This window comes from Rhinatrema bivittatum, chromosome 4 (genome assembly GCF_901001135.1).
Source record: "Rhinatrema bivittatum chromosome 4, aRhiBiv1.1, whole genome shotgun sequence".
Lineage (NCBI taxonomy): Eukaryota > Metazoa > Chordata > Amphibia > Gymnophiona > Rhinatrematidae > Rhinatrema > Rhinatrema bivittatum.
Genome location: NC_042618.1, coordinates 468,865,293 through 468,879,231, shown reverse-complemented (window position 1 = coordinate 468,879,231; position 13,939 = coordinate 468,865,293). Strand labels below are relative to the sequence as shown.

General features: G+C 45.6%; 1 protein-coding gene across 2 annotated transcripts in view; it reads left to right on the top strand.

Moving 5' to 3' along the window:
* The window catches only part of FRS2 (fibroblast growth factor receptor substrate 2), a 54,571-nt gene extending 51,807 nt beyond the window's left edge, over nucleotides 1–2,764 (top strand). For both annotated transcript variants that reach the window (XM_029597213.1, XM_029597214.1), the window contains exon 7: nucleotides 380–2,764. In XM_029597213.1, the coding sequence (XP_029453073.1) occupies nucleotides 380–1,363 (984 nt within the window). In that variant the 3' untranslated portion in view covers nucleotides 1,364–2,764. The remainder of the gene's footprint in view (nucleotides 1–379) is intronic.
* Nucleotides 2,765–13,939: the final 11,175 nt, after the last annotated feature.

Sequence of the window (13,939 nt, the reverse complement as noted above, 5' to 3'; positions counted from 1 at the left end):
TCTGTGCCTGGGGTTTTTTTTTAGCAGTCCTTATAAAGCTTCCTTGTGCACCTTCCCACTAGAAAATCCTTGCACTTAACTGTTAGTATTTTTTTGTGTTCCTCTCTCATTCTGTCCTGTACAAGCACTGTTAAAACCTTGTGCTGGAAATACTCCTAGTGGTGGTCTTTGGATAGAACAGTGGCTAACACTATAACAGCAGTTTTTGGATCTGCTTTGCTATCACCCGAAGAGCAGTTCCTTGTGGTGTTCCATCTTCTCAAGCTCTCTCCAGTGCTACCCTAGTTCTGGTCCCTTGCCTGCACTTATAAACCATCTAGTGATAGTTACATTAAATCTTTTTTTCCTAATGTAAAACCCATTTTGTTTCCTCGTGTAGGTGCACACATATGTGAACACACCTGGAGTACAGGAAGAAGGAAAGAATAGATCCAATGCACATACTCCCCTGGAATTGAGGCTTTCCAATGCCGACGGCAGCAAGACTAAGGAGGATCCACCCAGTGTTCCAGACAGAGACCCGCAGATTATTCTGGAGCCTGAAGGAGTGAAATTTGTTTTGGGACCAACACCTGTTCAAAGACAGTTAATGGAAAAGGAGAAACAGGAAGAGCTTGAGGGAGAACAAGTTGGTAGCAGCAGCGGTGATGGTAGTGGTAGTGGTGGTGGCTGCAGTACAAATAACACTGACTGGGACACTGGCTATGACAGTGATGAACGCAAAGATGCACCCTCTGGCAATAAACTGGCGTATGAAAATCTTAACGGCTTATCCATTCCTAGTGCCTCGGGAGCAAGGAGGGGTCGTCTAACGTCAACCAGTACCTCGGACGCTCAGAACATCAACAACTCTGCTCAGAGGAGAACTGCTTTACTAAACTATGAAAACTTGCCATCTCTTCCTCCAGTTTGGGAGGCCCGAAAGCTAAGTAGAGATGAAGAGGATAGTTTAGGACCAAAGACGCCATCTCTAAACGGCTATCACAGTAGCCTGGACCCAATGCATAACTACGTCAACACCGAGAATGTCACGGTTCCATCAAGTGCTCACAAAATAGAATATCCAAGGCGTCGGGACTGTGCCCCTACCGTCTTCAACTTTGACATCAGGCGGCCCAGTTTGGAGCACAGGCAGCTGAACTACATCCAGGTTGACTTGGAAGGGGGCAGCGACTCCGATAACCCTCAGACTCCCAAAACTCCCAGCACTCCGCTTCCGCAGACGCCGACCAGGCGCACGGAGCTGTATGCTGTGATAGACGTGGAAAGGACTGCAGCCATGTCCAGCTTGCAGAAAGCGCTGCCGCGCGATGACGGCACTTCTAGGAAAACGAGACACAACAGCACGGACTTGCCCATGTGAGCCTGGGGAGCGTCACGTCATGTGCACCTTTTTTTTTTTTTTTGTGAAGTTTGGGGGGGAAATGGGAATGCAAGTGTTTCACTTTCACTTCTAAAACTCTAAATGTTTCTAGACGGATGGCAAAGGTTTCTGAATGAATCGTGTGTGTGTGTGTGGAAAGGGAATTACTGTAGAGCAGGTACCCCCTAAAAGAAGTAGTGAGACGTACTGTATAGCAGCATTGCCACTTTCACAGTGCCTGTTTGATTGCAGGGCGTTGGAAGGACATGTGCCTAACTTTCTGCATCTAGTCAGTGTTGGCATTTATAGCGTTTTTATAAAGCCTCTTGCTCTGTGCATTGCTAGCAGGCAAACCTACACTATTTCAATGGCATTTGCAGTTCTACTATGTGAGGTATACACTATATGTATATGGTACGAACACTTTTAGTATTTTCCTAGTGGCTTGCCACTGTTGAACACAGGCCTTGTCAGACTCAAGACATTGGTACCTAATTACTGAATGTATTGCAAACATGTTTTGGTATTAAGAAAACTGTACGTGGTACGGCAACGCCCCCGATACACCGTGTACCCCCAGCTAGCAGGCATGGAGTTCTCTTATGCATGTTCCACCCCGCTATAGCCTCACTAGAGCTGTTCAAGAACCACTGGCTGCATGTTGAGCTAAAACTGCAGGCGGTCCGATTCTGATGCAATCCAGCTCTAGCATGGAAGCCAACTGGTAGTGAGGAGTGCGCTAGTACCTGGTGTGCCACAGCTGCACTTATTAGATGCAGAAACACATTTTATGAAAAGGCCAAAATTGTACATTTTATGTTCCTTTTGCTATCACATTGTATTATATTGTAAGATTATTGTATGTTCTAATTTGCATTTTAATTTGTAAGGTTTTCTTTCCTACTTAAGAGCATAAATATAGCAACTTTGTATAAAGGTAGTTTATTAGATTTTTTTTAAAAATGGTTTTTTATTAAAAAGACATTTAAACGGCAAGTGTGCCATTGCCAAATTTTTCAGTGAAAAGGTCTGTGAAATTTTGCCCTTTTAGGTTAAGCTGTTAGCAACATTCCAGGATACTCCTTCATTTTAAGAGAGGAAATATTGGTTTTACTGTTATATGCTGTTCTTTGCCTAGAATATTTTGTTTATGGCAAGTTACAAGTTTAACAAATAAGTGATACTATGCAGAAACAGAAGGTATACACTTTGTATGCGATTTCACATCAGCATATTGACGCTTAAGTTTATTTTGGATTGCAATTTCAGCTATTGAGAGATAGCTTACCAAATGTTTATTTTTTAAAGTAAACTTATGTGAAATGGACGGAATAGTCACATCCTTGGTGCCAACATACTTTTTGTAGCATGGCAATAAAATCTTGATTTTACATTGCAACAGCTGGCATGACTTGGGTTTTTTTTTCTTGGTGGGCAGAAGGGGCGGAGCCCGTCCCACTCGCAGTGAAGATGGAGCAGGCCCCGATGAGAGTGAGTCTGTGTGTGGAGGTGTGTGTGTAAGATTGCGAGCCCGGGTGGTGAGGGAGCCCATGTGAGGAGATTGTGTGTAAGGGCAGTACTGAGAGGGGTCAAACTCAGAGTGGAGCTAGTGGAAGGGGTTGAGCCTCGAGGTAGAGGGGGAGAGATGGTGGCAGGTGGAGGAGTTGTGGCCTGAGAGGGCAAAGTGAAAGGAGACTGGCCAGGGGAGCAGGGGAGAGAGGGTGGAAGAGACACTTACAATGAACCTCTAGGGAAATTCTGCTCAAAATATTTAAAACTCTGCATCTTTAAGTCAATTTTTGTGTATTACATTTTAAATTAGACTGTCATGCATATTTTGACCAATATAAAGTATACAGAATTTTAATTTTTTTTGCACAGAATTCCCCCAGGAGTAATTGTTTTATCTCCTTTAATTGGGATATGTAAATAAACCTTTGTGAGATCCAACAATGCCAGATACTGTTATGTTCTGTGTGTCTAGAGTTAGACAGTGGGCCCCTGGGTCGTGGTAAGGGTAGACTCCACCCACAGGGAGGAGCCCTGTGGTGACTCACCATGACAGGCGGCATCTCAGTGATGATGGACAACAGAGAAATAACTTTTATACTGCAATGGTAACCCGAGGAACAGGTAATGAACTTAGTCCAAGATGTAGGACCTGCAGGCAGGTCTTTTCCAATGATAGCCCGCAGCTATCCTCTCAGTGGTGCTTGGGTAGGATATCTCTGGTAGAGGCCTATAGTGCAAGATAGGCCGGAGATAGTAGATGGATGTATATAAGATAATAGAGAGCCGGTGGTAACCCACAGCGCAGGGTGCCCTGAAGAATACTTTCTCATGCTGGTGTCTGTGCAGGAAATACTGCCAGGTGTTGGCCAAGAGAATTTTTATCAGAAGCACGGAAAACCATTTTCATGGTCCATATATGAGCAGGCTCTAGAGCATTTACAACAAGTAGAGTAGCAGAACCTTGTATTTCAACCTGAGTTTTGAAGCAAAGCTGTTAAATGATCTGCCACATTGACTGTAAGGGAAGACTACTAGACACTGGAGCTGTCTGTTTAGATGGTAAATAAAAGCCTTAGTAATCAGAATTGAAGCCTCAGGTAACTTTAAGAACCTCAACATAGAATATCCTAAGCAATTCAATAGAAGAAAGATGTATAGACTTGAGAAAATTGTCAAGTTTAATTTCTTAGAACTATTTTCTAAAGCTTCTAATCTTCATCGAATAAATTCCTGACCCTTAACGCATCACATTTCCCAAGTGCCTCGCACTGCTTTTGAATATGATCAACAACTGAACTCATATTCAAATTTAGACCCCAAAGAGTGTTCAAAACGCTTAATAGCAGTCCAAAGCGTGTCTAATGTGATCTGTGCAGGTCTATCAGGAAAACTGGCCGATGTAACAATGCTCGAAGTTGGGATCACCAAAAACTCATTTCCTAACGTGTAGCCAGATGGACTCAGGACCAATGGGTATTGTACTCTCCTGATAGCAGATGGGAGACGGAATCAGATTTCAAAGCTGACGTCACTCTACATATACCCGTGCAGCAAGCTTAGCTCTTCAGTATTTTCTGTCTCCCAGCAGATGCGGACACTATTCCACACACTAGAATAGTGTAGCAATTTAAAACAAAAACGAAGAAAATTTACCTTAAGATTGAGCCCCGCTCTCCTGCGGTGAAACAAAGGGTCCCTCCCCCAGTGGAGAATTCCTGAGGTGATCTCTGATATCCCTCAGAGGTCTGCCTTGGTCCCGGCGTGGACTTAGCCCCCAGAGTGGCTTAAAGGCAGCAGGTGCACATCTGAGCATGGCGGTGAAGGTAAAACCCTCTCTTCTCCCCCCCCCCCCCCCCCCTGCAGCTGGAGACTGGCCGATGCGCAAGCGGTAAGCGACGAGACCAGGTAAGAAGAAAACTTTACATTCAGGTCTCCAGTCTCCAGAACACGGATCGCCGTACCAACTCTGCTTCCTGCGAGTCGAAAGGGAGCACCGATCGGGTTGAGCACCCTTGGTTAGGCTAGGCCCCAATCCGGTGCAAGGGTCCACACATGGAGACCCTCATGGGGGGCACCATCTTGCACGCGGGGGTCGTCGGCGCCATCTCCCTTCCCTTCAGTGGTATGCACAGGACATTCCGGCGGCATAACTTGTGCGTCCCATAGAGTCGCACAACTCAGGCCGTGCACACAACTGGGCCATGTGCACAAATATTCCCATGCGCATAACTACGGCCGCGCACAAATCCTCGCACACAGTGAAACTTGTGTGCCTAGACATAAATCCAATGGCACCAGTGTCTAAGAAGGCCAGATGGACTCTTTGCACAGCCTGCCACATAAGAGCTGTGCTGCCTGAACTAAAGGCCTGTCTGGGTCGGTCTTGTAAAGAAGCCCAGGGGAGACCAAAGGCTGGCCTGTCTCGGTATAAGGAGGATCTGGAGCTACTATTCGATAGCTGCCCAGACCTATGCAACTCAGAGAGGCCTTCTCCACAGGACGGCTGCTCAGGGGCTCCAACTCTGACTCCCCCCTGGGATTAACATGGACCCTGGTCAGAGTCTTTTCCAATGATTGCAAGCCTTTGTACATGTTCAATCAGCCCCGGCTGCAACACAGATTCAACCCCAGCCGGAAGCACAAACCCTCTCGGTCTTACTCGAATGCCTCGTCTAACTAAGAGTCTCCTGGGCAGGGACCCGGATACCTCAGAAGGGGCTGCATTAGCTTGATGACTTCTCTCTGGAAGAAGGAGAAATCCCTCCAGACCTGGAACTATACCAAACCATGCTTCGTTTCTCTCACAAGGATGAATTACCAGCCCTTGTTTCCCAGACTCTGGGTTTTCCAGGCACAGAACCTATGGCGGAACCAAAGAAGAAAGCCCATTCCGGTGCTGCTTTGTAAAGCCTCATGTTACTTCCCGATGATGGTAACCATCCAGGAACTGGTTGACCTGGATTGTGAAGCCCTGGAGGCCAGCCTTAAGGGAGGTCGGGCCTTGGAAGCCCTATATCCTCTGGAACCTGAGGCCAAGGAATGCCTGCGCTTTCCAAAGTGGATGCCATGGTCTATGCTGTCTCAAAGCGAACAACCATTCCCACAGAGGGAGGGCCGGCATTATAGGACACTCAGGGCAGAAGTCCATCCTTAAACAGGTCTTTGACGCAACAGCATGACACTGCATATTGCTTCTGGCTGCGCACTGGTGACATACTCCTCTCGAGAGAGGCAAATAACTCCAGAACTTATACTGTCGTGACTATGGAACCTGTAGCTGCCTTCCTAATGGATGCAAGCTCAGACCCAGGGCGTACCTCAGCCTGAGGAGTACCCTCGGTAGTGGCAGCCAGTAGACAGTTATGGGTGCGAATTTGGCCTGCTGATGCGACTTCTAATGCGAAGCTCACAAGAATGCCCTTTATATAAAAAAAAAAATCTCCCATGCGGAAATGAAATAGTAAAGTTAGCCAACAAGTGGACCGATCCTCCATTGCCTCTGCTACCAGAAGACAGGAGTTAAAGATCCCAGCACCCCTCACCCAGAAGAGCCAGGGGCAGAGGTCTCAAAGCTTTAGACCCTACAGGCCCCAGTCCTTTCGGTACCAACAGATCAAGAGAGGAACAGGCCCGGGAGCAGGCTCCAGCCGTGCCCCCCCAAGGAGAAGGGGGCCAATCCATCCACGGGAAGAGGAAATAGGAAGTCGACTTTCCCTCTTTTACCAAAGATGTGTTGAGATCACGTCGCCATTACATTGTTTGAGAAGGTTACGCTCTGGAGTCCCACTGCATTCCTCGGGACAAATTTATTATGTCACCCTGCCTCTCCCATACCAAAAGACTGGCAGTGGAAGCCACTCTAACAAGATTACTCAGCCTGAAGGCAATAATTCTGGTTACTGCGCCCCCAACAAAATACTGGGGGCTATTCCATCTATTTTATCATCAAGAAGGAAGGGTCAGTCCGGCCCATTCTGGATCTCAACAACGTCAACCGTCGTCAGCAGATAATATACTTCCGCATGGAACGTCTGCGCTCTGTTATAATGGCAGTACATCCAGGAGAGTTCCTAGCTTCCTGAACCTCTCCAAAGCCTATCTTTGCATCCCAGTCCATCAGGATCTCCAGCGCTTCGCAATATTGGGCCACCATTACCAGTTCCGGGTGCTTCCCTTTGGCTTGGCAACTGCCCCAGGACCGTCACCAAAATTATGGTGGGTGTGGCGACAGCACTGAGTAAGGAAGGAATCCTGGTACATCCTTACCTGGATGACTGACTGATCTGGACAAACTCTCCGGAGGAGAGCCGACAGGTGCCCAGCAGAGTCAAGAGCCTACTGCAGGCTCTCGGTGGGTTGTTAACACAAGAAGAAGCAGTCTACAGCCCTTTCAGTCACTACAGTACCGGGGAACCCGGTCAGACGCCTTAAAGAACAAAGTCTTCCTCCCCCCTTACAAGGAGAAGGAAACTGAGGGCACAATTGCAACGATTGACCAATGCATCAAGTCCTCTGCCTCCTAGCATCAACCCTGTAGCCTGTTCCGTGCCCAAGGGCCCATATGTGACCGCTTTAGCGCTCCCCATATCACGATGGAACCCACTGTTCCAGAACTACTCAATTCACCTCCAACTACCACTAGAGGTTCAGACCCAGCTCCAATGCTAGCTACAGGAAGACCAACTAAGCAGAGTAGTAAGCCTATCCCCACCGAACTAGCTATTGCACCCTATGGATGCGAGCCTGCGAGGGGGGGGAAGCCCACTGTCAGGAACTGACTACCCATGGTCAGTTGGAACATAAACCTCCAAAAAACAAGAACCTCAGATAACAAACCTCGAGATTAAGCAAATACGGGTAAGCCATGGCCTACCCTTAGTTCAAGACACTCATAGTTGGTCTGGTGTCAGTGTTAATTGGTGGAATACACTGGCAGTCTCCAGTTTGGAAATCAGTGAACCAGTTCAGGTTTAATCAAGTTATTTAAACATATATCCACAATGGCTTTTCAACGAGAACACTGAAGAGCTAAGCTTGCTGCACTAAGCTTGGGTATATGTAGAGTGATGTCAGCTTTGAAATCTGATTCCATCTCCCAGCTGCTATTAGGAGAGCACAATACCCATTGGTCCTGAGTCCATCTGTCTCCATTAAGGAAAATGAAATTATCAGGTAAGTAATTTCTCCATTAGTGACCCGAGCAGAGTCCCAAAATCTTATCAAAGCATGTTTCCCCACAACAGGAGAAATATTTGAAGCACTTTGAGGCTGAAATGAAGTCTCCTGAGAACCTGCTGAAGGCACAGAGGTCCAATGCAGGTGGTAAGTGGAAATCAGAGCTGAGGGCGATGGAGTTCCCTGAAGAAGTGGCATGAGAACCCATGCCAAGCTGAGTCAAGCCTGAAGCAGTACTGGAGCTCAGAGGTTGCATGAACCCCTCAATGGGCAGTTGAAGCGAAGAAGAGGGAAGTGAAGGATTTGAAGGGGGAAAGTGAACAGTTTCCTTTCTCCCCTTCTCCATTAGATCCAAAGAAGGATGTAAACAAAGGAAGATTACAGAGAGAGAGAGCGCTTCCTTCCAATGATCTTCTAAACCAAGCAATGGGAGGACATCAGCGAGTTCTTCAAACCTCGTGTACCTTTGGCATGTGCGGCTTTGGCTGTGCACCACTGCAGGTCAGACTTTATCAGCCCCTCCTGGTGTCCCACGTTGATGTCAGACACCTGGGACTGGCAGGGACAGGGAAACCACCGTGGGGGTAGAAGGAAAAGGAACTCCTCAATGATTCAGGGCTCACCCAGCAAGTAGGACAGCTGGCGCTCTCCTCAATCCCAATCCATTGTTGCTGCAGGTCAGATTTTATTGGCCCCTCCTGGCATCCTGCGTTGATGTCAGATGCCTGGACTGACAGGAACAGGGAAACCACCGTGGGCTAGAAGGAAAAGAAACTCCCGAAGATTCAGGGCTCATCCGACAAGCAGGACAGCTGGCTCTCTCCTCCTCAGTCCCCATCCCTTCTCTCTTTGAACTAGCCTTGAAGCCCATGACTCAGATCAGGAAAGACCCTTGAATACATGACTGTCGGCTTAATGGAGCTTCTGCAAAAGATCATGCTCTTTGTGGATGATGTCCTGTTGTTTTTGACATAGGCTCATAGGTATGCTCCAGCTTTACTGTCCTTGCTTTGCCATGAGAATAGTATTTCTGGTTACTTAATCAACTATATATAGTTGTGATGGAGAAGGGCAACCAAAATTATAAAGGGGATGGAACAGCTCCCCTATGAGGAAAGGCTGAAGAGGTTGGGGCTGTTCAGCTTGGAGATGAGACAGCTGAGGGGGGGTAGATATGATAGAGGCCTTTAAGATCATGAGAGGTCTTGAATGAGTAGATGTGACTCTGTTATTTACACTTTCTAATAATAGGACTAGGGGGTAGTCCATGAAGTTAGAAAGTAGCACATTTAAGACTAATCGGAGAAAATTCTTTTTCACTCAACGCACAATAAAGTTCTGGAATTTGTTGCCAGAGGATGTGGTTAGTGCAGTTATTGTAGCTGGGTTCAAAAAAGGTTTGGATAAGTTCTTGGAGGAGAAGTCCATTAACGGCTATTAATCAAGTTTACTTAGGGAATAGCCACTGCTATTAATTGCTTCAGTAGCATAGGATCTTCTTAGTGTTTGGATAATTGCCAGGTTCTTGTGGCCTGGTTTAGCCTCTGTTGGAAACAGGATGCTGGGCTTGATGGACCCTTGGTCTGTCCCAGCATAGCAATTTCTTATGTTCTTAACTGTTCAAAGTCAGTGGTTATGAATATCAGGGTAAAGGCTATGCTACCAGAGTGTCTCAGCCAATTTTCATTGGTAACAACCCATTTTAAGTACTTGGGGATAAATGTATCTGCTAACATTGATCTTTTCCAGATCAATTATCCCAGCCGGAGAGGTGGACTCCTTCCATCCTGGTTGGTCCATGTCTAATGAAAATGGTGGTGATTCCTTGCTTGTTATACCTTTTTTCGGCATCTTCACTGTATGATCCCACAGAGGGTTTTTACACTTAGAAGAGTTATTAATTCGTTCTGGTGGAGGAGTAAAATCCCTTGTATTAGGCTTTATATCCTGTATCCAAAGCAAGAAACCTGTGAGGGAGTCGGTTGGACCATTAGATAACAGAGGGGTTAAAGGGGCTCTTAGGGAAGATAAGGCAATTGCAGAAAGACTAAATGAATTCTTTGCCTCAGTGTTTACTAATGAGGATGTTGGGGAGATACTAGTTCCGGAGATGGTTTTCAGGGGTGATGAGTCAGATGAACTGAACAAAATCACTGTGAACCTGGAAGATGTAGTAGGCCAAATTGACAAACTAAAGAGTAGCAAATCACCTTCTCAGGTCCAAAAATTGCTAATAAATTGGAGGCTTTGGAAATGAAATATATGGTGATCTGCAGGGGCCTTGGAAGTGACAATTACCATTACTTGTAAACCGCCTTGAATAATCCCTGGAGCAAGTTGTATAGAAATGTTTTAAAATAAGTAAATATTCACAGTAGTTAAATTATATGCAGCTTCTGATAAATTGCAGGCTCATCTTGGAAGACTGGAAGAGCGGGGCCTCCACATGCCAGGCAAAATTTAATATGGGCAAGTGCAAGGTGATGTAAAGAGGGAAAAATAACCCATGCTGTAGTTACAGGATGTTAGAAACCATACTAGGAGTTACCACCCAGGAAAAAGATCTAGGCTTCATAGTGGACAATACAGTGAAATCAGCTCAGTGTGCTGCTGCAGTCAAAAAAGCAAACAGAATGTTAGGAATTATTAGGAAGGAATGGTGAATAAAACAATGTCTTAATACCTTAGGTCTCACTCTGGAGAGATACAACCTTGAATACTGTGCAATTCTGGTTACTGCATCTCAAAAAAAAAAAAAAAAAAAAAAAAGATATAGTTGCTCTGGAGAAGGGTGACCAAAATAATAAAGGTGACGGAATGGCTCCCCTATGAGGAAAGGCTAAAGCGATTAGGGCTGTTCAGCTTGGAGGAGAGATGACTGAGAAGAGGATATGATAGAGGTCTATAAAATCATGAGGACTAGATGGGGTAAATGTGAATTGGTTAGTTACTCTTTCAGATAATAGAAGGACTAGGTGGCAGTCCATGAAGTTAGAATGTAGCACATTTAAAATAAATAGAAAAAAAATATATTTTTCCCTCAATATTTATTTATTTATTTATTAAAGGCTTTTATATACCGACTTTCTTGATACAAATCAAATCAACTCTGTTTACATCGAACAAGCAGTAACTATAACCAACCAATAAACAAGAGACAATTTGAAGGAGTATAAAGTTACATTATAACAAGGATGCGTTAACTTGGAGTAGGAAATAAGAAAGGGGGAATGAAGAGAGTATATGAGGGAGGCAAGGAGCCGTCCTCATGATAACTTATAAGCATGATTTAGCATTTATTTACATAATTGCTGGAACAATTCTAAGTCAGGCTGTTGGACTAGTGGCGGGGAAGGCTCGGCAGAACAGCCATGTCTTTAGTTTCTTTTTAAAAGTTAGTAGACAAGTTTCCTGCCTGAGGTCCGGAGGCATGGTGTTCCAGATGGAGGGACCTGTGATGGAGAATGTCCGGTCTCTGATGTTTGAGTGGTGCACAACTTTGATAGGAGGAACATGTAAGGATCCCTTGTAGGCATCCCTTAAAGGTCTGGCTGTCGAGTGCAGTTTGAGGGGGTGTAGCAGATAAGAGGGGTCTGATGGTGAATATATTTGTGGATAATTGTGAGTGATTTATGGAGAATCCTGAAGTGTACTGGGAGCCAGTGAAGATCTTTTAGAATGGGAGAGACATGCGCTCTCTGATTGGTATTCATCAAAATTCTCACTGTTGCATTTTGGAGCAACTGGAGGGGTTTTACAGTAGAAGCCGGGAGACCTTGCAAAATGGAATTACAGTAGTCTATTTTGGAAAACAGAATGGCTTGGAGGACAGATCTAAAATCACAGTGGAATAGGAGCAGTTTGAGTTTTTTGAGGTGTTTTTTTGTTTGTTTTTTTACAGTTAAGTTCTGGAATTTGTTGCCAGATGATGTGGTTAGGGCAATTAGTGTAGCTGGCTTTAAAAAAGGTTTAGATAAGTTCCTGAAGAAATCCAAAAACTACTAATAATCAAGCAAATTTAGGGAATAGCCACTGCTATTTCTGGCATTAGTAGCATGGGATCTATTTAATGTTTAGAGACTTGCAACTTGGATTGGCCAACGGTCCATCAAGCCCAGGAGCCTGGGCTTGATGGACCCTTGGTCTAACTCAGCATGAGACTTGTGTTCTTAACCATCCACTGTTCATCTTTTCTGCCTGGAAATGTTGTAAATCTACTCGTAAGACAACCTTAGCCCTATCTCTCTTCTAGCTCGGTGTGATTGGATGGGATTTCCCAGAGGCTGGCAGTTCCTGTTCCCTGCCGAGAGGTAGTATTCTCCTGTTGCTATATTCTTCCCCCACACAGAAGGGATTTCTACTCATAAAGATTTGATTGTGCATTTAGTCTCTTGCAGGATATTTATCCTGTTGGACTCTTATGCCATCATGGACACAAAGCACCACACTGTGCCCAAGTTAGTCCTCTATATCATTATATTTATTTATTTATTTATTTATTAACTTTTATTTACCGACATTCGTGAAGCACATCATGCCGGTTTACAAAGAACTCAGGAGGGAGATACAATGAAACAATATAATATAACAATAAAACATTATAACAAAGTGAACAAATAAAACAGTACAGAAAAAAAAAAATGAAGCCATGGGAGCCGAATTGAGGGGGGGGGGGGAGGGGGGGCAAGGGGTAGGAGGAGTCCGAGGAGACCAGGGTACAAATTATATATAATTTGTACCCTGGTCTAGCAGTGTGCCATTGCTTATCCTCCTTCCACCATGGTTCTTCCAATTAAGTTTGTCATCATTCATGGCTCTACATTCACTCTTTCATCTTATGTTTTACCCTTGTAGTATTAGCCTACAAACATTTCAACATGTTTTTTTGTTTGTATTAACATTCTGATTTTCAGTTTTCAGGGATAATTCAGAATCTTTTACTTCTACTGCTGCTTTACTTATGTGCAGATGGACTACTTTTTTTTTTTATTACTGGAACCTCACTAGTGGGCTGCCCTAGAGCTTTGTTAGTATGCTTTGAATATACTGGTCTCTGAACGAGGCACTGCTGCGTGACTGATGCCTTTCCCCTGTGGTCTAGTTTAAAAGCTGCTTTATTTTAAAGGTTAGTACCACCAGCCTCTTCCTCCCATCACTCCCCCTTCCCCCAAAAGGTTCCCTAGTTCCTTACAAAACGGAATCCCTCTTCTTTGTACCAGGGTATCATGCAGGCACTGGAGCTCTACCTGCTCTGGAACTCTCGGTGTAGAACAGGGAACATTTCAAGCAGTGCAACGCTGGAGGTTTGAGATTGTAGCTTTTTACTGCAGAGCCTAACTTTGGCTTCCAGAACATCTCTCCCACTTTTTCCTATGGTTTGCCTTTCAGAAACTAAACTCGGACTCCCAGCACTCGCCTATGGGGAATCTTTCCTCTGAGTAGGCCCCTGGACTCTTCTTTTTAATTTCAGCGCGTCGACTCAATCATTGTATTACTCAGCACGGAGGGTTCACGGCCCGGGCTCATCACGCCCGAAACCCCTGGAGGAGGGAAGGGAAGCAGCCACTGGCACCAGAGCCTCCATGCACACAGCTGGGAACAGCCCAGCTCGAGGGAGGAAGACGTCCCACGGCGGCTACACACCAAGCCCAATCAATGTGTAGAAAAGACATGAACAGACACAGACAATCCCCTCATCCACCTGCCAGACGCCACTTCCGGACATGCGCTTTATAGCGGACAAGCCGCGCCTCTCCAGGCCGGAGCAGAACTTCTCCCCTGCAGCGCCCTCTGGCGGTCGGAGGTAAGACGAGATCTGCAGGTCCAGCTCCATAGACCCGGTACTTACTGCCGGTTTTTAAACTTGTACCCCGCAGGCGGCCAGGCCGG